General features: G+C 38.5%; 1 protein-coding gene across 1 annotated transcript in view; it reads right to left on the reverse strand.

Moving 5' to 3' along the window:
• The window catches only part of JMJD1C (jumonji domain containing 1C), a 156,871-nt gene that overhangs the window by 91,953 nt on the left and 38,573 nt on the right, over nt 1–26,345 (reverse strand). Inside the window, exon 2 of the mRNA XM_057368403.1 lies at nt 14,065–14,229. Coding sequence (XP_057224386.1) covers nt 14,065–14,229 — 165 coding nt within the window. The remainder of the gene's footprint in view (nt 1–14,064; nt 14,230–26,345) is intronic.

Here is a 26,345-nt window from a genome sequence, read left to right on the forward strand (position 1 = left end):
TTTTTATAGTCAAAATGTTATTGCTGGCCAACATAACAACCGTATTCACAATTTACTGTGTTTTATAAATCTTGCAATGACTTTCCTATTATTGCCCATCTTCATTTCTCATTTATGAAAAAAAAAAAGATCTTTTAGTCCATTTCAAAGACAAACTCTAAAGGCAACCAGCAAAAATCTAGACATCACCTGAAAAAAAGATACTGAAACTGTACAAAGAAAGCAAACTGCAGCTAGAGTTTGAAATTCACAACATAGATGCTAASACCCTGGTAAACACCAGTGAAAAAGATCCATATATGTTAAAGAGAGCCATTTCCCTGATAAAAATAACTATTGACTGTTTTTCATAGTGTCGCAATGCCAGAAACATCCATGGCTAAGTAACAGACCTGTATTTTCTTTACASAGTTACATGACACAGATTAAAAAAACAAACTCATTGGTGTCTCACTGTAAGCACATATACTAAAACGTATGTTAAAATACCATTAATATGTAAAAGGGATTGGTTAGAATCCTGTAAAACCAGGGAAAAGGCCAGTCTGTCTTGCCTACTATCCAAAATCTGATTAAAATAACAGGAAGACGTGGTCCAGACACAAGAGTTTACAGCTTTCCAATGTTCTGAGGAGKTGAGATGTCATACACACTCCCCAAGAGGCAGGCAAATACAGGAGCGGTCAAATGACATCCAATAGCACCAACTTCCCCTGCCTGGATGTGTGGAATGTTGCCCTTCCCGTTTTCATTTGTACTTTGTATGTGCATTTGTAGCATTTAAGGATATGACATCGGTCATTTTGTCACTGTGAGAGGAAGCTTAGGTTAGATAATTAAAGGAGAGTTTAAAAGGCACAATAAAACGAGCAGTGGTTATTCTAAAAAACAATCTAGCATACAATCCTACGTGTGCCAATAATGTCATTTGTATTGAAGGAACTCCAAGTACGTCTGTCATTAAAACATTGTGCAATTGCAGCAGCCAAAGATGTTGAAATCTACATTCTACAGCAGTGGCAGTAATTTCAGAGCTGTGTGCCAAAATGTGATTAATCACAGTTCACTGAGTATTTTGATAGTAACACAGGAAAATAGCTTGGCACAGAAAAGCTGTGTGATCAATTAAGAATGCCATCAAGCCCCCCTGAAGCATAACTTTCTAGTAAGTATGAATACCAAAGCACTTAGAGGGGCTGATTAACATCCAGGATATAGGGTTCATATATATAAAGGACAGAAAAATCAGACCTATTAATAAGAGACCGTATGGAAAATTGTTCAAATTCTTCCCCAACAAAAGCTAATTTGAGATTATGCAAGTCTAAAGGMAACACAAATTGCTGCATATTCAGATATACCTCAGAGCTGCATTTCTGCCTGACCACATTTTCGGGGTGGAGGAAAAACAGCAGAGTCACAGCAGGTTGTCTGCATATTGCACGTCTTAGTCAGGCTTATAAAAACCACGAACAATSCTTTCCCCTGCAAATCAAACCAAACCCACTTCTCTGCTGTAAGTGCAGAGTCCTGACTGATCAGATAGTGCCTGCAGCTGCCTTCAGCAGCAAAGCTGATGGCTCCTGGTGGAGGTTCACACAGTTCTGCCTGTCCAGGTGATGGCCTGACATCAGTTTGACAAAGTTCAACAAAAGTTCTGATGCAGTTGCAAACCCCTAGCTGCTTTTTCTCCACAGGACAGCATCATACTAGACAGTAGAAAAACATCAATAAATAAATGCACACAGAGATTCTGTTTTAGTTTTATGTAATTTTCMAGATGACAGAGTTCTGAAAGACATCTCTGACTTAATGTAATTCCTCCACAATTGTCCATAAGTACCCCAAATACTGCTCCTGAATAAGCTGGACCACGAGTGTTAGCAGGTGACTGCACACAAATGCCTATCACTGTACTTGCCAATGAACGATCAATAGCTAATTCATTACTAGCTCTGAAACTACCTCCAATGTAGACTCAGGAAACAGAACAGAATTGGTTAGGTCTGTCCTAAGTAATCTAACACAAGCAGAACAGTTCAGAAGGGGGAGGGGAGTGATGCCCATTCTTCAGGATTAAAAGGATTAGYACCTTGCCTCAAACTTCAGTAAAGTGTCCGATCCTGGCAATATTATAGAAGCACTTTACAGAGCTGTTGATGCCTCTTCATGYACTCTACAATCATGTACAATCCACTACAAACAAGATTCCTGAAAGGAAATGTCTTAGGGTGCATCTTCAAACTATCCTTTCTGTAGGGTACAAAGATACACCCTRATATTTCTGCAGTACTTTAAAGATATACCCTGTCATTTCTGTAGCACTTTATGTAATCACGATGTGAAAAAAARGGTGATTTTAAATTTAGAGGCAATAAAAAAGTTTAATGACTCATTTGAACGAAAGTACAAGTACTAAAAGTACTGTAATTTAGAAGAGTAAAAGTAGTACTACAAGCAAGAGCATATGTGGACAAATAGAAATTCTGGAAYCAAAACCAAGAGGCTTTAGCTTGGTAACAGAGCCTCACAGAATATTGAATTACAGGACCACAGAATATGCTGACTTGGAAGGGACCTACAYGGATTATCCTATTCCAGATAACTGCACCAAAACACATAGAAATATAGATCCCTAAAAGGCCAGTTACACTCAAATGCAAAAATTAATGCAAAAAATCCATAGAACACACGAAGATATTTTAGCTGTATTTATTTTAATATAAAGTTTTCTTATTATAATTTCAAAATAGCTAAATATATCATCCAATGATAAGAAGTTCAGCTCACTTCAGGATGCATCTAAATGTTTCAAAGATTGCAATGACATCCATTCACAATCAGCCATACTAATCAGTASTTTATTCCTATTGTGATGGTACTAATACAGTTTGCAGCAATTCAGTAAATGCATTTAAAATCTCAGCAAAACCCATGAAATTATACATGTAATAATTTTTCAAAGCCATCTGAAACTAGAGCCAGGAACAGAAATATCATTTTGCATCATTTATTAAAAGAAATGAGGGACTTACCCAATGTCTCAGACACAAAATTGATGAGAAATTTCAAATTAAAATACTCGGTCAGGATTTTTTTCAGAAAAGTGTGTTATACGTAAGAATAGTTAATTTTTTTCTTATATAGTTCTATTCAGAAGTTGGCTAACTAATAGACCAAGTCTTTTCCATAAAGCAATCAAAATGGAACACAGTAGCAGCTAATAAAAAATGAAAAAGCTGAATAAAACACCTTTTTTTACCCATGACTAGTGTAGACCCTATGAGAGTTGGCAGACAAAAAATAAGCACCAAATCATTAATTGTGTTAATAATTTGCCTATCTGTAAATAAGATGTCAGACCTGCTCAGGGTTAGATGAGGTCTGTCGTGTTTCTCTAGTAAAATATTAATTACTGCAAAAGGATATTATTTTCAAACAAAGATCAATTCCCAATCAATAGAAGTGTATCTTGATTGGTTGCAAAGTCAGCCTAATGAATACTTTTCTGAAATTGGTTCCCCATTTGGTTCTTAGCATTGATTCACTTTTTGGTATTAAAGATACTGTATGTAACAATGCTTTAAACATGCAATGCACATGAAATAAGGTACAATACCTCAAAGAATTACCAATTACTATTGTTGAAATAACCTCAGGTTTTACTGCAAGGAAGAGCAGATAAGTTAGGGGGAAAAAACCCAATCACAAACATATGTCCTTCCCCCAGATACATGAATACACTACGCAGCAGATGCCAGAAAACCAGAAGTGTTCTAAACCCACAGAGATGACAAAGTCGTTTCTTAATACCTGATGAATTTCACAAAATTAAATTGCTTCAGTGTTGTTCCATCATTTGTTTAGGACCGACATCATCCCAACAGAACAACCTTGGAAAAGAAAAATACAAACGCCTTCAAGATTTTGCTTTTACTTTCAAGAAGTCATTGAATTTCTCTTTGCCATTTCCAGCCCTTGACTCAATGTCCTGAGCTGGCCGGCAGATGGAAGGATGCTAATCCAAGGGTATGAGAAAGAAGTGGTAAATCAATATGGTCTCAGCCATGGCCTCTGCACATGAACAGAACAGATTTCGAACCTACAATATACATATAAAACCTGTATTAAATGAGGACACAAAAACTGACCCACAGGAAACCAACCTGCCCCTTCAGCAGCTTTTTCCTCTACCCTCACAATTCCGGGTAATCTGTGATTAGGCAGTGACTCCATCTTAACTGACCTGCAGCCAACCAGCATTTCCATTCCTCCTGCCCAGCTGGGGCAAAGAGCCACCAAATCGAGAAGGGCTTCAGAAATGCTGATCGTATCCATGCCAGCATAAATGGTGCAACATGAAGTTCAGAAAACAACACATGTTCCCATACAAAAATGTACCTGCAAAGAACTGGCAAGTACTTCAGGAGACTGCTCTTCTCTGAAAAGGAACAGAGGACATAGGGGGTTTACTACTTAAGGATTTGGTTTTCAAAAAATGTGCATGATAGCCACTTTACCACAAAATGAAACTAGTAGAACGTTTAGGATGCTAAAGACACTTCAAGCTATTCTCCTCATGCAAATTAAATACAAGCTGACAGGCTGCTCCTGAACTTTCCTATATCCAGTTTTCTCCTCWGAAGTTAGGATAAATTTAAAAAGCAAGCATACAAGATGTACAACATTGAATCACTGCTAGAACAACTTCAGCAGCCTATGAGGTTGCTGTGGAAATTTGACTTTTCCTGTCCTCAAGAAACTGCCATGTATGAGAAAGATAGCTCATGATAAATGTATCAGGCCATTTATAATGCTTTAGCATTTAGGACTTTTTTCTACAAGTACTTGATTTAGCGTTTTAGTGTAACTGAAGGCTGGCAACATCTGCCAGCAGAAGTTTCTGTGAATGGCAGGTAACCACCAACATCTCATTTCAAAATCTTTTCAAATTCTAAGACCTGAGAAGGACAAAATAAAACAAAAAACAAACAAACAAAAAAAAACCCACCAAAAAACAGCCAGAAAAAAAACCCCAAAAAACAGAAGTGATCAATAAAATTCAAGTACAGACAATACAGAACAGAAAGAAGCAATAGCACTTCRTTCTCACACATATGCCTGCTAAGTTCACGAGAGCTTAGTGCAAACTAAAAGAGTATTTTTGTGGGGGGACAGAGCTTCTGGATCTAACAGTGMCAAAAAGGGGAGGCAGCAGCATTGACCCTTTCAGCACCAGTAAGGGACCTCAGCAGCAACAATTGCATTGTTTGTATGTCAATAACCAAAATTCAGGAGGAGCTGAAGGGTACGTTTTCTTAGGACCACCAAAAAAGCTTCCCTTCAGTACTTTGCAAAATGCAGAGCTTCTACCCTAATCCAGCAAAACACAAAGTCTAGCCCTGACTGCAACAGTTTTACTTTACCCAGGCATGAATTTCACCTGAAGCTCCAGTGTCTCAGCTGTACCAGAACTGGCAGAAGAGGAACACACAAGGCCCTCTGTATGCACACACTCATGTGTAACTTACTGAAGAAAAGGTGCTWCACATTTTGGGTGGGTTCTCCATGCTGTAAGTGTTTAAGTTAGATATTGACACTTCATATAGCAATTCATGGGATTCACTGTTAAGCACAGAAGAAACTACTGGGAAAGAAGAACAAGAAACTTGTAAAACTCTAATTATACTTTCCATAACTCATCTTACTCAAGTGAGCATGACGAGAGCAGTGCTTCAGCTGCACAGCAGAGAAGTCATTAATGCACAGAGGCAGCAGTGGAGATTTGAACAGTGGGTGGCTTTTGAAATTAGCTGCCAAGTGGATTTGACAGGTGTAAAGCCCAGCTGCTCCTCCTGCCATCACAAGAAAAACACTGAGCAGTAGCTTGGGGATGGAAGTCTTCTGGCACAGCTTTCCTCCTTCTGGACAGCCACCATTGGGATGGAGGACAAGCACCTCCATGCTGACTTCTGTCCCTCACTGTGCAGACTCTCAACAGGCATAGATCAGGAGACAGGTTTTTTAACTGTTTTTAACATACAGAAAAAAGTTCTGTTTGTGTGTATCTATACACACACACCCACACACGTATCTAAAGTATAGCTTTATAATACAARTTATAACTTATATAAGCAGCAACAAGTAAGACTGTGAGTGATGAGTCTGATGGAGATACAAAAYCATCATCTTGCAAAGCTCAAGCTCTGAAAAGTGCATTTCCATGATACTGGGCTGAAATAACCACCTGTATCCACCAGCCTGTATCCTGCTCACTGTGGTGCCTCCAAAGCAGAGGCACACGATTGATACAGCTACAAAGCAAAACAATGCACAAGTGAAAATTCTGTTCTTGTAAATGTTGTTGAAAAAAAATAAATCGAATACTTATGACTTTCCAGTCAATTCCAGAGAATCCAGTGTATCTCTTGGCTTTTCTACTCGAAGAAGCTGTGCAATAGGTCAACACTGAAGCTGAAGTGTGAACACAGTTCAAATACACTGAAACTAACTCCAGCCTAACTGACTGGGGTATCAACCAGAGTATAACCATATCCCAGACTAGTCCAGGTTTCAGCAACAGTTAAAAGTACCAGTATGAAAGCATGCACTGAGCCCCCTGCAGCTGTGCCTTCAACTGCTCTGCTTCAAGTGCCAAGCTTGAATATGAACCTCAAGATGCTTTACGTCTGTCTTACAGAAAGACATGTACATSAACAGCAGCATTTCACTGTTATCTGACTTTGGAACAGGTGTGAGAGACAGAGGCACACCCAGCAGCAGCACTGCTCAGTTACAGCTGGAGGACCTAAACCATATCTAGGTTTTCTGAAATGACACAATCCTGGGAGAACAAGAAGTGCTTTGCCAATAGGAAAGAACCTGAAGTACAAAGACATCCAGGATGCTGTGACATACTAAAGCAGATTACTCTAGATKCATGATCAACATGAATTGTGCATACTGTTAAAGTCTAGAAAATGCTCCATTTTGTTTGGAATTCTGTAACTTCTATAAATGAAATTAACATTAAGAACTATTCTTAGCACAGCACTTAACTACACAAAAATATTTCATATACTATATATGAAAAGCATGCTTTTACAAAACTAAATCCTTTCAAACAAAAAAGCATCCCCATTACTTAAAAGTGCAAGTTTAACAAGAAGTAAAAAGGAAGCCAAACATCAGCCAACACCTCAAGAGAAAAACCTTTGGAACAACCGATGCAGCAGTGTAAAGTGCACAGAAAACATCAGGGTCACAAAGAAAACAGCACTGCAGTGAGGCTTTCCACCCCATCACTCATTTCCAGAGTGGGAAGCCACAGGGCAACACCCATATTTCACAACAAAGCATCTGGGGAGGCAGATTCCAGTTTCTTGCTCTTCATTTGGGGCATGCCCTGGGAAGGGAATGGCCTCTCTCTAGAAGGCTGCATGGAGAGCAGTGACTCCCAGTAAGCAGCAGTTTAAAAGAAGAAGTGCCAAAGTACACAGGTGGCATGTGGTACTGCTTGAGACATTTATGTTCTGTGGGAATATTACAGTAACATACTCTCCAACAAAGTAATCTTTGAACCATCTCCAAGTGCTGTTTCTGCATGTTACTGTCTTTCACAATGCAGCAAAAATCAGGTCATTTATGCTCTGCTGAGTCAGTTACTTAAATTTTCTCTTCCCCAAGCTCCAAAGTTTTCCAAGAAGCTGACAGCTTCCAACTGTTTTCTCCCCTATTGTATATATCTCATCTTTACCCTATATTATCAGGGTATACAAGCCTAGAATTTTGATGCAGAGAATGGAGAAGCTGAAAAAACCCACTATTAGTTTTTGATTGTTTTTACTGGAAGCTACAGCACTTCCYCCCCTCAAATTTGAAATATCCTCCAAGTTTTTACTTATTTTTAGGACTCGGGAGACCAAGTCTTCTCTCTGCCTTACTTTCCATATACACAGTAATCCTTTGTGAATTTATTTCTTTTTACTGCTGGAGTTCTTTGAGTGTCCACTGAGAATTTAATCACTGCGTCTGGCAGTGTATACTTCTATTTTTTGTTGTGCAGAGAAAGAACAGGCTGAAATGAAGTAACTGAATATGCAGRGGGAATATCTGCACTATCTACAGAAGCTCCTGATTTTGACAGGGATCAATCTGATCCACAGGATCAACATATAAAAGAGAAACTTACTCAGAAATGYTAAAATTAGATCACCAAGACAAAGAAAAAAACAAATGCTTGAGAAAATGAAAACCTGGTAATGTGTCACAGTACAAACAGGAATGAACAAGGAACCTGCTCTACTTTCAATTATCATGCCAAAAATAAAGAATTTGATTTGTCTCAAGAACCTCTGGAAGCCKCGTAGAAGCTTGTTGTTCAATCTGTACACTTTCTTCTTTAATCATGACACAAATGCCAATAAACTGGCACTTTGTAAGTATTTGCTTCATAATCCAACACAATCAAGGCAGCTGAAGCAGAATGCAGTCAAGCAAAGGGATTCTGCAATTGACAGCTGGGRCAGARGGGCAGGGAGRGAGGAGGGAAAAGGCTACATAAGGTCAGAGGACAAGTCTTCTCTTCCATGTGCCCATGAATGCTTCTGCTCTCATWCTTGACCACCAAGTGGCCTGACATGCAGACAGCACAGGAACATAYGGGCTCATTCACTTCAACCAGAACAAATATATCCACTACCACCCAGAACAAACCTCAGCTCATCCTTCTGCAAGGACCACCTCCTCATTAGCATGACAGTCACACAGCAAGCCCACAGTCCCACATGTGCCACTGGCCACCGTAAATCAGCTCCAGATTCTCACAATGGAAAAGGGTTAGGCATTGCCAATGAAGATCCACTCTTTGTCCCTGTTTTTGCTATATGTCTGGCTAAAGCTCAATATTCTTGCAGAGCCCTGGACAGAGTCCCAGGAAAGACTGTTCTCAAGCCACTGGTTTAGCAATGACTTCACTTGTTCCAAGAAAGAGAGACAGGCAAACACACATGCTCTTTTTTTGTGTTGGGGTAGGGGGGAGGTTGAGTTGTTCTTCCAGCCTGTCTACCATAAGAGATATTCAGGCTCCTCATGAAAATGTATTTTAGCTTTTATCTCTATATTCCTCAGATACACAAAATTGCAGGAGAACCAGTTCTTGCTCTATGGCAGCCCCAATACTGGGAGTGATACAGTTACTGCAGACCTTTGTTATTAGTTGAGACCAAAGGGCAAATCTGATGCTTTGACAAGGCCAATACTGTAAAGCTAATGAAGCTTTACTGTCTTCATATTCAGAGCAACAAACTGCCACGGCCTCTTCTGATTCTATAGGGAATCACAAGCAGCCCTGGYTTGTTTACAGGTATAAAAACAGGCAACACTTACTTCACGAAACAAGCCATACCCAGTAGAACACACAAAACCCCCAGACTCATTATCATCCCAGGCACCCAGCTTTGCCCTGCCAGCTCAACGCACCATTCCCCAGTCCCAGTACTGACTCAAATTGTTTCCTCCTTTGACATCTATCTACCYTACACAAGACCGCCAGTTTCTTCCAAATGGAAAAGGCCAAAATAATACTTTTCTGTTCTACAATAGAGTCTTCCTTTCTGTTGCAGAAGTTTCTCATGTGTGCTCCCATTCAGTGCATTCACTTTTCTTTATATCCAATTCCAATCCTTTTCTTTCCAGCCTGTTGTATTCTCCTAGATCCTTACCTGAAAGTGTAAATTTGCCAGAAACCTATCAATCTCAAACTCACAAACTCATTTAACCATAACTGCATTTYCCATTATTCTTCTTCCCTTATTTTCTTTCCAAGATAATGGAAYGTGATTCTTAAAATGGCTGTCTGAAATGTCTTTCATTTCTATCTGTAGACCTGCAATAAATTTTCATTTCAGCATATCATTCAAGTTTCCAAAACCCTCTTCCAAACAAAATTATTAAGAAAAAGACACTCAGCCCACAYCTTCCTATGCCTAAAACATGTAAAGTTGATGTTGCAAAAAAAGTGAACTGCTATCTATGTTTGTACCATGGTRCCCTCTGCTAGGTAATTTATCATCAACTTTTCTTGCACATTATTCTATTATTCTGTAAAATGTATCTAGCTGCTTCTTTGTCATCKCTTTTTCTCCCTCTACACTTTATTTCTAGATGTTTTAATGTGCAATTAGAGAGACTGTAATTAAATTCAAACTGACAGCTCACAGCAGCATTCTGTTCAGTCCACATTAAAACCTTGGCTCTAATTTGTCACCCTGCCAACACACGTGTTTCCTCTCCCCTCTTGGCTGCTGAGGGGACACCACCATATTCCTAAGATTTCAGTCTGAATTATATCATACATGATAAGCATGATTTTATCACTTATCTCTAACATCATAGTACCCAAAGTATTTCTACATAGGGAGATTAATTTACTCTCCCTAAAATACAACTATAGTTTATCCACCTACAGGTCAAAAAATCCTATTCATCATATRAATTGCTTCCAAGTTGTTTCTGAAAAATTCAAACTCCAGTTCTGCTTCATTTTCGACATATTGGTGATCCTCCAAACCCATCACTTGGAGCCCACCACTCCCATCTTTATGGACATCCCCTTATTTACCAACATAAACTGATGCCTTCARTTTCAACACCTTATCTTGGCTACTTTTTTTAACCCCTTAATGTGGGAAGGCATGCCACTCACTTCCACTACCTAAATATTTTTTCAGAAAACCATAATTTCATTTTTGCCTATGCTAACCCTTTGGCCAAGAARTTTTCTCCTGCACTGACATCTGTAAAGCATCTCTGTTACTTCAGGGAAACAACAAGCACTGTTTGCCAAACATCCTCTTCCCCAGTATCCATGCTGACATTGCTTATCACTACTGCCATTCTTTAAGCTTCTTGGCAGTCTTTTCTTTAATAATTGCAAACACCTCATATGCAGGGTTATTTCCAACTTCACCAGTCAGCTAGGCAGCCAGGTTCTCTAGTGCTCCCAGGAAATCATCTCACGAGAAGAAAAAGCATTTGATTAGCATGAACAGCCTGAGGCACTACAGTTAACTCTCCCCTTCTCAACCTTGCAGGGTGGCAGAGGTATCCAGTCAAAGTCATCACATGAAGTCATCACATGAAGTTTGTTGCTAGCAATAGGGGCTCCCAGGTTCAGCTACAGCCAACTCTTCATCTGAGGCAGGAACTCCACTTAAAAAAACTTAATTTCACCATGAGAGAAACTGAATTCAGGGATAATCTACTCCTCTCCCATTTCTGATTTCCTAAACAAGGAGAAAGAGGCAGTGCTTCCCATCTCCTCCCTTTCTCAGCCTACCAAAAGAGCCTAAAATCTCCAAGCACAGTTGCACAAGGTCAATGGATGCTGTGCTTTCAGGAAGAGCTACACCTCAGGCACTCAGGCATTTTAAAATAGCAACATTTGTAACAAYTTACATTCTAGAAATTTCATTTATAAAGTGGAGATTACATCATATCACACAACTTAGTGCTAAAAACAATCAGTAATTGTGAAGTGCACTTATAGACTGATAACTGCCCACAGAACAGCAACTGCAGACCTGGTCTTCTGATCAGGCTTGAAYACCATACAGTACATACAAAGTATGTTAATCAAAGAAGAACAGAAGGTGGTAAGARCCATCAAAATAAACAAATACTTTCCATTTACTCCACCGAAGGCAAAGATCCTGTAGAAATACTACATAAAATTTCCTAAAATACTGCTTTGCTGCATTTACGTTAGCAACCGAAATAAAGCTGTACCAAAAAGTTTTTTTTTTTTCAGTATAGTTAATGTGCATGGGAAAGATTGAGACTTTTCCTTTAAAAGCTACATCAAGACTCAACTTTTCCAAAACGTGTGTATTACCACRTCCAAATTCAGGATTTCAGATAAAAGTGCAAATATTCCTATTGTTTCTTGGCAAATCTTTTTTTTTTTTCTTTCTTTTTTTACCACCTCTTTCATGCTTTCTTATTTTTAATAAGTCTTGCTTTGGAAAACAAACCAAAAAAAAGCCCACAACAAAAAYACAAACCTTCACAGAGCTCATCCACTCCAATCCACCAGAGTGTTTTGATAGTCTGGCAACAAAACCCAAAAGTTCCATGGCAATTTGGGCACCCTCACTCTTCCCCAGGGCATGGTGWGCTCAGAGCAGCTACTGACCCGGAGCAAAACCTTGGGAGGTGTCTATGGAARGAATCTGCTCTAACTACAGCTAATATCCTGTATCCACACTTTCCCTCAAATAGGGTTTTTCTGGAATGGATGACTAGAGGCTTTGACTCAGAAAACAATTGCTAGAACATCTGTAGTCAGGCCAAGTACAAATGCTGAGAACTTGGCATCTTTAACATTTGAAAACTGACACTTGGCAAACTATTTGAGCCTCACTTCAGACTACATGATTTCAATTTTTTAACTGTAAAAGCAGGAGACAGATATTTTTTCTCATACCTATTACCTGCCTCAAGAATTTAAACATTAAAAAAGAATAAAGGAATTGCTAAGATCGAGATGGAAAAGGTTTCTGCCTTTTGCAGCACAAGTTTCATAGCAGTGTTTACTGGGAGAAAGGTTYGACTAAAACATTTTCACACATTAGCAAATGCATACCTTTAACTTGTGGACAGGGTCAGCAGCCAGACTACAACACTTTCTAGAAATACACCCTTTCTAAACCCAAGAACGATCTCTATCCTAGAGGGTGAGATTAAAAGCATGTAAAATAGCAGAGTACTTAGGTAGTAAGCTAAGTTCCTAACAGATTTTAAAAATACCCATCTCGATCAAGGAGAGACAGGGTGGCTTCAAAGAGTAAATGACATAACTCCCTAAAACTAAAAATTCTTGCTCAAGGATACACTACCTTGCCTGTACAAGAAAATACATGATTCAGCCTGTACATCCAGAGAGTTAGCTYGTTTTACTCGAGTACATTAGCACAAACATACAGGCTGAGTCAAGCAGGAATATTAACTGAAGTCGATCCAAAATCATCTATGGCTTTTTGACCAGACTGCTTCATGACCTTCAGCATGACTGTGCCCACCCCAGCTCCAAGAAAATAATCACACAACAGCATTCCAAGAAATCCATCAGATGCTCAGAGATAAGAATATGAACAGCATATTGAAAGGAAACAGAGAGGAAAAAAATTCCATCATCTAAACTCATTTTGACTACAAATATCTAAAACCCCAAGACTGAAGTCACAGATATTAAGCTTATTATCAAATAYATGTATGACTTCCCTTCACCATTTTGACACATTTGTTGGAGCCCTCTTTCACCCAGCAGKCTGTGAGGAATTCTCCCCAACTGTATACAAGCAAACCCATCCAATATGGAAGGTTCTTGAAATCTTGTATCTGTCTCGCTCTCCTGAAGACTTTGACAGCACTACTAGTTTTCTTGGAGAAAAAAGGAATACATGTCTATTGCTTATTAGATTATCTCATCAGATATATCTAAAGGCATGTCACAAATGCACACAGCCTCCTAGCAGTTATCTCAACAGCTTTAAATGCTTGGGCAGCAATCCAGAAAGAACCACAGTCAAAAGTATCACCTCATAAACCAGGCAAACAATTACCACTTACTTTATTAATCTTTTCTCATCTTTCTGAACTCTGACCTGAATTTCTGATACCCTCAGCTCCCACAAAGAAGGTATCACAAGCCTTTCTCACTTTAATTTCAATCCTCCTCAGAGCAGTAAAATATGTTACTGGTAAGTTTATATCTGTTAGATGCGTTGATTATGTAAAGTGACGTTATTCCTATTATGTCACTCAGAGGCCACTTTTGCAGTGCTTTCGGTTGATKCAAAAAGGAAAAGGAGTGACCATTATCACATCACTCCAGCCCTCCAACACAAAMATGCTTTACTAGTATTTTCTTCTCCTTTTCTAACCCTTCTTCCCCTCCATGCTCACCACTTCCCAGCACCACTTGAGCAAGCTAGACAGTTTCCTAAAGGACAGAACTAAAAAGATTAAAACATTTTAGCAAATGCAATTGTTCAAGTATCTTACCAATGCCGGCCATTGAATTTGTTTGATCTTTGATCCCTGAGTCTGGCTTGGGTCCTTTCTTTTCGCCCAGACCAGCTGGTACTCCACCAAGAAGGCTGCGAAATCTTCATAAACTTTAACCCATTCTCGCTTTTCCCACTCAAGGTCATCAAATTCCACRTACACCTGGGGAAATTTAAGAAAGGAAAGAACATCCATTATTGCATATACATAGCATGTGTTCATCTGCATGCACTTTTGAAAGCATGAATTTTAAAATTTAGTGCAAGAGGGTTTTTTTATTACCCATTTTAATGCTATTGTTTTGAAATTATATAATCAGTTCYTGCACCACAGAAGACAGTTTTCTTGGCAATGCATTTGTGCTGAAGAGAGTTACATTTTCTAAAACATTACCACTAACATTGGGTGACTTATCTCATGAACAGAAAGCATTCCACCAAATATTTAACAGTAGCATTCAAGTAATACAGATATCTACATAATCAGTAAATTTTAAGAATACGTTTCATTTTCAATTAAAATAAATGTCATGTAATACAAACCAACCAATCAATGAAATGGTTTTAAGGGAAAAAGAAAACCAAAAGGCAATTGGAACAGCACCAGGAAGGACATCCTGTGCATGCAGACAGTGCTAGTACAAGCAAGTCCAACACAYAGCACCTCACAGCAGCTCAGCTTCTTGCCATTGCTCTCCTCCGGCAACCYGSCYCAAAAACCCAAACCAAACTAAAARCAATACCACCACCATCACATTTTGTTTCTAGCTMGATTAATTTGGAGCCAGTTTGTAACTATATGATCTCATGCTRTCCCTGTCCCTCCCCAACACAGAACAGCCATACCTACTGCCCTCAGCTGCATTCATTAAGCTACTAAAATACACCAAACATTTGCCCCCTATTGCGAAGGGCAGAACAATCTCAGATCCATCTGAAAGTTATTTGCTTTACYAAACATAAGTCTGCTAAGCCCATTACATTTCAAAATCAYAGAATTTATTTTAAAWTTTTTMAAAAATCAGAATAGTAAGTTGCTTTTTTTTCCAAATTATGAGAAATTTCCTATGAAAAATCAGCTGCCAATATACAAAGAAGTCATTGCTCATTACACTAAGTGGAGAAGGAGGGAAGATGCTTTCCTACCCTTCTGAACTTCAACTCTAAGCCACACCCAAGGCAATTTCTGAAACTGGAGTTTCTTCCCCTATCTGCTTCTGAGAACTTAAAATCACTGTCACAGAAATATTCTTCTCTTTTAACTCTGGTTAATTTTAGGCCTACAACATACTTCCTTGTCTAGACTTTCTGTCTCACACTTTCCAAACGTGTACTACACAGTGCTCCTTCTCATCTTGTCCTTCTCCCTTCTGAGTACACAACTTAAATTTCCACCAAGCCACGTCTCACTCTTKTATCCAAGTTCATCATCCCAGTTTTCCCCCATATTTTAACCCATATTACTCCCACTCTATTCCCACACATTTCTTTTCCTTCTCTCTTTAAAGCAGCAGATCAAGAAGACCCTCTCAGCTCCACTGTTCACTTCCAGAGATACTGTCTCTTATTGCAACAAAGCAAGTAGAAAGCAGCAGCAAAAACTGTTTTCACTAAAAGAGCACAATTTAATAACTTAATTTGAARTTCAGAATATTATTTGCTTATTCAAAACAGAGTTAACAGTAAACAGAGTAAAACTTTAAAGCACTGGCAGGAAAGCACATCAAAAATCATCCTAGCAGCATTATCTGCAGCTACTTTGAACCCTTCTAGAGAAACATTTATTTCTAAATGTTGCCATTTGATCAATTGTAAAGACAACCTTCAGTGMGAGTGCAGTTAAAAACAATGCTCCAAATTCACCTTCCTCCTGGCCGCCACTCCTGCAAATCCCACTCAGTTATACCAAACTGGTCAAATAATTTTGTTTTAGTATCTGGAAAGACACTTCTCTTGGGTAGTCTGTAACAAGGTGTTAAGAGGTTAAGCACCAGACCTCACACATCAGCAGATTTTAAAATATAGGAGGCAAGGGGAATCAAATGAAAAAAATCTTTCAAAAAAACGTAGATAAGTCTAAAGTGGAATTAGCAGTTTAGAAACAACCACGCTAAAACATACTGCATCTTCTGGACACTGGCCAAAACTTGTGGATAGCTGTGATACACTCCAGTGTTTGTGTGCAAGTTTTGCACCCCAAATAAACCGAAATCCGGCACAACGACAGTGGGAGTTACTGCTGAGCTATCCGCAGAGTCTCCTGGCACCGTATAATTAGATCTTCAAAGGAGCAGTTCCAAGAAAAGTGGAGAATGGAGCGTGGCACAGCGCCAGTCTGCCATTGCCCAGGGCACCATATTCTGCCTCTAGAACGATACACACACAACCTTACTTGGGAATTACTTCTGCCAGCTTCCACCACTTGCAAGTTTCCACGCCAAGACTATTAACTATCTGCTGGCTTTTAAAGGTTCATTTTTGAAAAGCAGAAGAGAGAYGAAATGCAGAGCCCAGTCATTGCCCATTCTCTGTTTGGCAGGGAAATTAATTTTTCTAAGGCAACAGTAAAGCCTCTGAAGAATAGAGGCTTCCCCTTTCTCTGCACGCTGACCTACCACACAGAGACCAGCACTATCTGAAGCAGCACAATTTATGAAAGGGAGTAAAAAGTAGAGATGATGAGGAAAGGAAGCAATCCAATAACYTACGCCAACAAAATAAAATGTAGAGCCAAAGTTAGACCCTCCAAGGAGTGCAAAGGCTAAAAGTATTTAATCTTTTTTTGCTCCACTGACAGAACTGTATACAGCAAGAAACTCTACAACATTTGCCTCCCTAAGAACGAATGTTGATTTTGATATTTCTCATCCAAATTTTGCTGCCTTGCCTTGTCAGCTATTTGTGAACAGATATTATATGTCTGTGTTCCCAGAGCAGCTGAAGTCTTCTCACCACGTATGCATTCTCTTGAATAAAAAGGAGAAATTCCCACTGGGATGGTATTAGATTTATAATTGGCATTAATGTGCTAATTTTGTAACTCACTGCTATTTTCCAACAGGAAGCAGCATAAGCTTTTAGCATGCTTTTCCAAGTAAAGCAAGACAACAAATTTATTTCCAATGGAGTCAGCCAAGCAATTGCAACAAAATATTGCYATTTCAATGCCCAAACACAACAATCATGGTGAAATTCTCTACATGCAGCACCATGATCCAGAGTTTTCCAATCACTTCTGCTCCAAATAAATACATCTGACCAAAYGAATTCTGAAACCCTTTAAAACTGTCACGAAAGCAACATTAACTTCCAGCAAATTTGACTTAAAATGTTAAAAAGCATGGTCCATGCATCATCTACTTACTTTAAATGACGTGAGTGGTTGTTATACACAAGTTCTATTTACTCTCCTAAGGGGAGAGGGTACAGCTTCCCCTTTATCACCTCATAATCATTAGCAAAATGTTTATTTCTAGGAAGAAAAAAAAAATCCAAGCAACCTTTCTGAAAATGTTTCCATCAGGCCAAGAAAACACTACTTCTGCACAACATTGAATAATCYTTTATCAACACCAGTTTGGCTACTGACTTACAGGTGAGCCTCACTTACAGGTGAACCCCACTGGGCTTCACTCGTAACACTTYTATATTAAAACAGATAGAATATTACACCATGTTCAATTATTACTATATTTACTTTATAAGCAAATTATAAGTGTTCAGATGTCCAGACTCAGATCATGCAATTCAAAATTCTTAGTTATGCATCTTAAGGTAGACCTAAACCTCTTAGCAGAGGTCAAGATTCAAATCTAGCTGTCAGTTTTCCAACTTGTGATGTATGGTCAAAGGAATACACAAATGTAAACCTTGTATGTAATTTAACAGAAATTTACTTTAAAATACACAAGTGTAGAAAAGCATCTTTCAATGGCAATAAATAGAGTATTTTACAAGGGGAGGGGTGTTTGTTTTTGATATTCATGGTACCATGATCAAAGGAAAACAAAAATTTCCTGTTTGATACCTCCAAGTTCTACATAGTAACTGAAAGAATCCGAAATTACATTAAAACATGTCATGACAGAATTCAAAATACAAGTCCAAATTAGCTCTTCCCTTTCCATATTCTCCAATGTTAACTGCAACCTGCAAATCTTAATTCTGGGGAACAAGCATGCTCTCGGATATTTAAGAATGGCTTATTCTTGGCCCAGTAACAAGAAAGAAAATCCAGGCAGCCAAGGGAGCAGTCAGTGCCTCCGGCTGCTGCCCACAAAGGTGGATGGAGGCGACAGAGCTGGGGATCCCAAACCCAACCACCGCTGGCAGTGATGGGGGTGKGAAATCAGGAGGAATGGTTCTGGAGTTCTGAACCCTGGACAACTGTGACAGCTTGWGCAGCACAGCTGAAAATGAAAACAAAGTACCCCAGACTCCAGAAAACTGCTGCAGCTCCTGACCGAGATGGGTGCGATTGCCAAACGTCGAGCTGGTATAAACCAAGGCTGGTTCTAAGTACACAGGGAATGGAGCCAATAAGGGCGCTTTTATTAAACTTAATCTTCCTATCTGTTCCCAATATCCTTGCCTTCTCAAGTTTTTACAAATTGTTTCTTTGATGGAGATGGCATTACCCAGCAGTYAAGTCTTTCTAAATATATCCTAAACTAATCAAATGCAATCACAGCACAAGTTACTATAAAGCAAAACAGCTTAACACAGGAAAATTATTACTGTGTTATGCAAGTCTACCCATTTCCACATGGAAAAGTGGTGAAATAGCCACCTAAGACAGCAGTAGGGATTTTTATTTTATAAAGGGCTTGCAKTGTTGCTTTTTGCTACCAAAATTTCCTCAGTCTTTCACATAAGCATTTCAGTCACTCTACAGCAAAAAGAGCTCATAAAGAAAGCATTTTAAAATACATTGGCATTCCCCATACAGCCTATAAGCAACTGAAACAGCTGAAATAATGGCAATAGATTGGTCTCAAACTATCAAATATTTTCATATTAAARGATGGGGTTTACTGCCTCCATGTATTCCTATAGCCAGGATTTTTACTGMAGATCAGACATGTTCATTCACTCATATTTGCAGTCAAGAAAGTTTGGATAAATAAGAACTAAATGTACTGTATATTTTTTAGTTAGGGTGAGTAGCTATCCACAATACCACTGTAAGTCTCTAGAAGACCTGAAAATATTCTTGACAAAAGTGGTGTTCCACTGTTGAAGGGACATAATGGTTTGTCTGAAAAATGCAAGAGCCCTGCCTCTGACTCTTTAACTAGAAAAAAGCCTGTTGAGTCAAGTAGATGTTTTACAGGCAAGAACACCGAAAGCTCCTTARAAGATGGGACAAATTAGAAGGGTGAGTTATTTGATGCTATTTCAGTTCTTAAAACATGAAATTATTTGGACAAATAAACAAATCTGCACATCTGTTTTGATTATTTGTGGAGTTTGTAAAAGTAACAAATTTAATGGCAGGTGATCTAATTATCTATTAAATGAGAAGAGTAAGTCCTGCAACTTTCAGATAAGCTGTGGAAATCAAAGGGACAATTYCTCAAAGATTAAATCCTGTTTGACACACATTACTACCATGAAACATCCTACTGGTAATTCTGAAGACCTAAAATTCTTTGTTTATTCAAAAGAAAATGGAATAGGTCTAGTATCCCAGCAGAAGTCCTCAGTCATAAGCTGGAAAGTTGAAGTGTACAAAAATAGAGGTTGGTTCATTATCTGCAGAGTTTTACGTCTGTTGCTTCAGGATTCCCAAATGCTTGAAAACCTTCCTTTTTTTTTGTGGTTCTAGGTCTGTCCAGCAGGAAAGCATCACTTATTTCCTCCCACCGAAAGACCACACATAASAGCATCCAGCTATAGCTCCTCTGAAATGCAGAGACAATCCCTCCAAAAACACTACTCTCATTACTGAGGGGAAAAAAAATCTGCAGCCTCAGGATTATCTGCTCAAAATTTATCAAATTGTACAGAGGAGCCTGTGCCCTTGCTGGAGACAGTGACAGAGCCAAGCTGAGGCCACACTTTCACTGCCAACATTGCTCAAGAGACTTCACAGACAGCAGAATAAGGAAGACAACCCTGCTCTCTCAACAGCTTCTGAATAAACCAGAGGTGCACGCTCGCTGAAAGCCATGTCAAATATATGCCATGTGCAGAWGGGGCCAGATGTAGCAAATACATGCTCCAATAAACACAGATTTTCCAGGTAGCTTCCTTATATTAGGCTTTAAAACACAAAAATCCTACAAAGAGGCCTTTAAATAAAAATAATCCTTTATTTCCAGCAAACAGTAGTCTCCAGATATATTACACGGTAAGAAGCAATCAACATGTACAGTTTATGGTTAATTTTCAAACCCAAATTCTGCATTCCCCAAAATGCATGCTTCCAYGCAGATAATAAAGTAGCTTCTGCAGAAGGAAAATGAAGCAAAAAATGGTTGCAAAACTGAAGAAAACAGCGGTACTATTGCAACAGCCTACTGCAGTCTGTAGCTTGGATTGCTAAGCAACCAGCACATCACGTAGAGCACGAARGAGAGATTGCAGTGAAGACGACAATAAAAACACATCCTACTGGCATGCCCCAACACCATCATTGGAAATAAAGAAAACCATCTAACACAAGTATGTGACCTTCACGTGACCTTCATTTAAAATGCTTATTCTGAACAGAAAGCTGRAGGGAGAAAATATAATCTACGTTCAACTGCAAGGAAAAAAATCCCATACTCCTTGTATGTGAGTTTTAAATTAATTTCTCAAAAACATTAATAAATTTATCTGATAAAAAGATAATCCATGGGAGTGCCAAATTTTAATTTACAAGCTATTTAAATCACTGTAAATATTTAACTTACTTTCTATTGTTTGGCATACCTATTTTGCAAATCTTTTTTTCCAATTCTTAACAGCAAAGTGAAATGACACACAAACCAGAAATTAAATCATGACTCTACTGGACTTACAAGGAAACTACAGTCAAGTAGCCCCATCTAAAACATGTTTTAGATTCCAGAAATTTATTGAATTACTTATCCCTAGGGAGAAATAGAAGTGACTTACTATTTTAAGAAAGCATAGCCTATTAAATCATAGTTAAAATATACACATTGTACAAAAATCTCCTGGCCCTTCAGACTTGAAAAAATCTTTCAAATTCTCTTCACCATTACCCAGCATGGGAAATTCTTACTATACCTGAATTCTAAACCATCTTTTCTAAAAGCAATAGTTAAGAAGCACACCTACTATAGAAAGCCTAAASAGTCAATTTAAAAATAGAGGCATTTTTGTTTTCAAATCAGATGCAATTTAAATAAGGTGAACTAAAAGCCAATTAAAAAACTTTCATTATTTWGATGACTTGTTAAAGGCAATTCATCTGTGTTTATATGCACATTTGTAATGCCACTCTAAAAAGACCAACACCTGTCATTTAATAAGGAATTATTGCTAAGTCCCAGTTCTTAAAAAATTATGCTGATTTTAAACTGTATCTAGCAGTCATTTGAAGATGTGACTAAAAATAACCAAAAATAACTATCAGACTATTTAAAATACTCAATATTATTGCATTTCAGTCAGTTTTTACAATGTAATGGCTTATGAATAATGAGCAAGTTTGTCCACCAGGCCGTCAGCAATCACAAAGTACTACATAAAGTGAATGGTGAAAGGTCACTTGCTAGTCAGAATTCATCAACTGCATTGTTCCTCATCCCCAATCTGAGGCACCAACAGAAATCTGCTTCTCCTGAGGCAGGAAACGGACACCAGAAAACAACCCTTGGCTGATGCTTTAGTGAGCAAGGTATAGCTCCAAAGCCATTGGTGGGGAAACAGGACAASTTCAGTCCTCCTGAGACAGTGTAAATGCACAGAGCTGGTACCTAAGATGACCAGAACCTAAGCAGAGGCTACAGTTATTTGTGTTTTTCAGATTCCTCACTCCAGCTGAACAGCCTAAACCTGAGGCACTACTAGAGGGAAACAAGAGAAATGCTAAAAACACTGGGCTCTCCCTATTTCTGCCAAGACAATCCAATTAGCCATCTTCAATAGGAGAGGAGCCAAAGCAGCCTTCTTTCCAAGATTTAAAGGACTAACCCTGACTAAGACCCGAACCTAGAAGTACTCAGCACTATCTATCCAGACAGAGGTTCAATCTGGTTTATATGCTGGGAGGAAAAGTGGTGTCCTCCCAAATCAGGACCTGATTAAAATGTACTTTAGAACAGCAAATCTTGATTTGAGGTGACACAGAACAGTGACTGTAAAAAAAAGGCAAGGCTTTGAGATGAACTTTTGATACCCATCCTTTGGAATCCAGGCTAGCAAAGACCAAATCCCTCTCACTGCTCTGCATGCCCCCATCATTCTCCAGACAGCAAGCCAAACAAACCAGGAGTGGGCTCACACATAATTTCCTTTCTGTCAGATAAAGCCAGGGATACCAAAAAGACACCGGCAGATCTTTAGCACAGTGACAGATCACCAGAGGAAGCGGGCCAGCAGATTTTGTTTGTACTGAAGACATTTTCTCAAGGCCTAGCTCATATCAACAGCAGAAATTCCAGCAGACAAACTCACTCAAACTCACTCAATTCATTGCTTTCTTTGGTCATCTTACAGGAATTAAGAAAACTATGGAGGAATACTCCAAGAGWAACCAGAAAAACAAATTAAAAAAATAGCTACCAAAAAGAGACAGTACATTGGAATTTTTATAAATTACTCTTAATTACAAAATGGTAATTTTCTGTATTCTAACAACACAGTATTTGTTCTTATGAGCAAACCTGTTAGCCTTAAGCAACAAACCAACCAAACAAATCTCAGCAAGGAGACAAGAAAATTGCAGTAATAATAATAATGAGAATCTTCAGGTGCAAGACAAAATGTTAGTGAAATATTTACTTACTTCACCGATCACCTGGTAAAATCTTTGCAGATACTTTCCAAGTATTTTTTCCTCTGTAAGAGGACTAGAATATTTGAGTAGGGAAGCTAGTGTACCATCTCAATTACCTTAAAGTTTTATCTCCTATCAGAAAAGAACATGTTCCAGTTTTAACAGTAACTTGCTGTCCTCTTTCCTCCACTTCACACCCTATCTACAACCACACTGCAAACTGTTTCTCCTGGTCCTGCCAAAACCACCTCTAAGCAGAGGAATAAAGACAAACAGTTTCTAAGTTCTTCTCAGCTAAGCTGCAGAGGTATTTCACTTTGGCTGTTTTGTTCAATTTTATTTTTTTGGAAATCTGAATTCTTAAAAGTCTTCTCCTGTGGTGCTGTGACTGCAYCCAGTGTTATCACACAAGCTGAGTTACTATTTTGTTGTTTAAGAGTCAATTTCTTGTTATCATTCCAGTCTTTGAGTTTCAACTCCTCTACAAGTCGTCTTTCAAAACTACATCTCTATTTCTTTCACACTGTTGGTACTTGTCTAGTTCYTTATACTGCAGAGTCATCACTCGCTCAAAAAGACCTCCCACAAATTTTTGGATATAGCTAAAAACTGGAAGAACCAGCTAACAAAAGATTCATTAAAAAAACTTACCCAGGTCTACTCTTTGCTTTAGGTTAAATGCAGCATTAGACAGAAAAATAAGATTCTGGACTCAGAGGTTGAAGCTTCAAAGGATTAAGACTTTTAAGGTCTATATGATCTTCCTTTATTTTTCCATCTGATACCAAACTGCAGGGTTAGACTTTACAGARAACTGGGTCATTACAGTTCATAGTTCACAGTGCATAAATGTTCACAAATGGGGATCRAAGTTCATTCAACTCTGAACTGAAATACCTCCAACTATTACTAAAAGGCTAGAGGAGATTAGGAGTGSGGCTGGTGGTGCATGTGAGCAAACRTGACATCAGGAAACWGCCTGCTGAAGTTAAGCAACATTTTGGGAGCAGGAGAGGAAATGTTACTGTCGCTTCCTGGGGTTTCAGTCTTTCTTACTCCACATCCTCAATCTCCTCTGCCATAATAGCCACTCCTGAGTCACACATATCTAAATGRCTGAGCAAGAAAATTACCATTCTATAAACAATAGATAAACAACACAGAAATACAGCAGCACTGTAAGTAATTTAGGCGATCATCTTTTCAATTTCAGTCTTAAAGAGATTGTCTACATCAGAATGAAGACATTAGCAATGTGAAAAGACAGTTTGGTCCCAACTTAATGAAGTAATTATTTTTTATCAATGTATTTAAAAAATCTTCTAATAGTCATTTGCTTGTGTCTGGCTTTTTTATTTAAAAAAACAAAAACAAACACTCAAAAAAACGTCAGTCACCGATATTGAGTTGAAAGGTTGTGCCCTCGCTCCATGAGAGCAGGCAAGTTACAGTGTCTGCTCATACCCACCCTCTGCCCAAGAGCACAGTCACTGCAGCTCAGTGATGTCTCCTTTGGCCACAAACCCCTTGGGAACTGAGATTATGTTCACATGACACTGAATGAATTGGAGATCAAATGTCAGTGGGTTTTCAGGTGCAACTGAGGTGTTAGAAGACAAACCACGCCAGATCAGAGGAACACAAAGACAACCAGCTCCTCTGAACTGCTGCCCACTCTCTTGTTGCAGCTGTAAAGGCTTCAGCACAKGAGGAATGTCTTCAAATAAACAGAATTGCTGATGCAGAAAAGTTTCAGGAATAAAGAGCTGGAAAGCACTTCAGGTTACAGAAATCACATACATGAAAATTCTCTTTCAATGTGTTTGTCTAGTACTGTTTTTCAGAAGAGAGGCTTTTGCTCTGTCATCTAACATCACTTTTTGTCCTGCAACAAAATTTCTTACAGATGTAAGGGAGGTCATTTAACCTTTTACATCCTAAGCACTAATTAATTTATTTCAGTGTCACAATTCTCCAGACTACAGAGAAATGTTTGATTTTTACCTTAGCTGCATGGTTTTTTTTAAAGCTTACAGCATGCCTTTTGCTAATTAGAAATCATYCTAGAAATCTCCAATGTACTTCAACTCAAATAAAATAGTGAAGGCCATAAAATATTATTTCTAGCATTTCCAGCTCTCCTAGTAATTTCTTTCAAAGTTCTTTTTAAAGAGGATCCATTGATAAGCCAAGAGAAAAACAGATCAAACAGATAATAAAAACTCTTAGTGCTTATGGCCAGAAGTAAAGACGTAAGAATAAAATACTGGCAATGAATACACATCAAAAAAAMCACCTAATGAACCAAATTAATAACCTTAATTACTGCATGAGCCATCTCTGGGTTACTCACCAGTGAAAAACAGACACTTGCTGTCACAACAGCAAGGATAATATTTTTGAATAAATGGCRTTTTAAWGAAGATTGTGATGATAAWTTTTTAAAARGTTTTGTTTACGCACAATGATCTTATAGGCTGTAACTATAAGGTAAGGGCTGTCACCGGGATTAAAAAAAAAGTCCTCCCTGAAATTCAAAATGCTGCAGAGAATAAAAAAAGCATTAATTCAGAACTGTACAYAATTTGCTCACCATCTGTGCGAGTTTCTGGAACCAAACAATGTTTACTGTATGTCCAAGACAGCTTTAATGCTAAAAATTATGCATATAATAAATGCATGGCCAAATGAGGACTGGTACTCTTTACCTCCCCTTTTTTCCCCTTTACTTCCCCACCATCATCTTGTCTATTTAAAATTACGATTCAGTTTTTTTTATCCCTGAATCAATCATTGCTATACACAAAAAAATGCAGAAAAACTTTCCYCAAGTTTTCAGCACTCATCTGCATTTACAAGTTTATTTTCTGAGGAGCTCCTTGATTCCAATAACCACTTAAGCTCAGAGTATTTTAAAAAGAAGTATGACTGTAACCGAGTCCTTTTTTGTAACAAATGTTAGCACAATCTTAYCTATTCCAAGCTCTCTGAATCAGAAAAGATCTTGAAAACAAACAAAACCACCTCCCAAACTGCAACTGATTGTGCACCCAGTCACAGTTACACAGAACACAGACAAGATTTTTGGGAAGACATCAAGAAATTAAGTAGGGCCTTCATGACCTCCAGAGGTAACTYAAGCAACCACAACCTTCCTGGAGTAAAGAATATGACAATTGTTTTATGATAAATCAGTGCAAGAGAAGATAGAGCACAGTCACGTCACATTTGTTCCCGTTCCCTTAGAGAATGAGCAATAAAATTACTGTTCAAGGGACACAAGTGTTCCCACCAGGAAAATGAACACACTGTAAGATGATATTTTT

The sequence above is a fragment of the Malurus melanocephalus genome, unplaced genomic scaffold (genome assembly GCF_030028575.1).
Source record: "Malurus melanocephalus ecotype Western Australia unplaced genomic scaffold, MMel_1.1 scaffold_91, whole genome shotgun sequence".
Taxonomy (NCBI): domain Eukaryota; kingdom Metazoa; phylum Chordata; class Aves; order Passeriformes; family Maluridae; genus Malurus; species Malurus melanocephalus.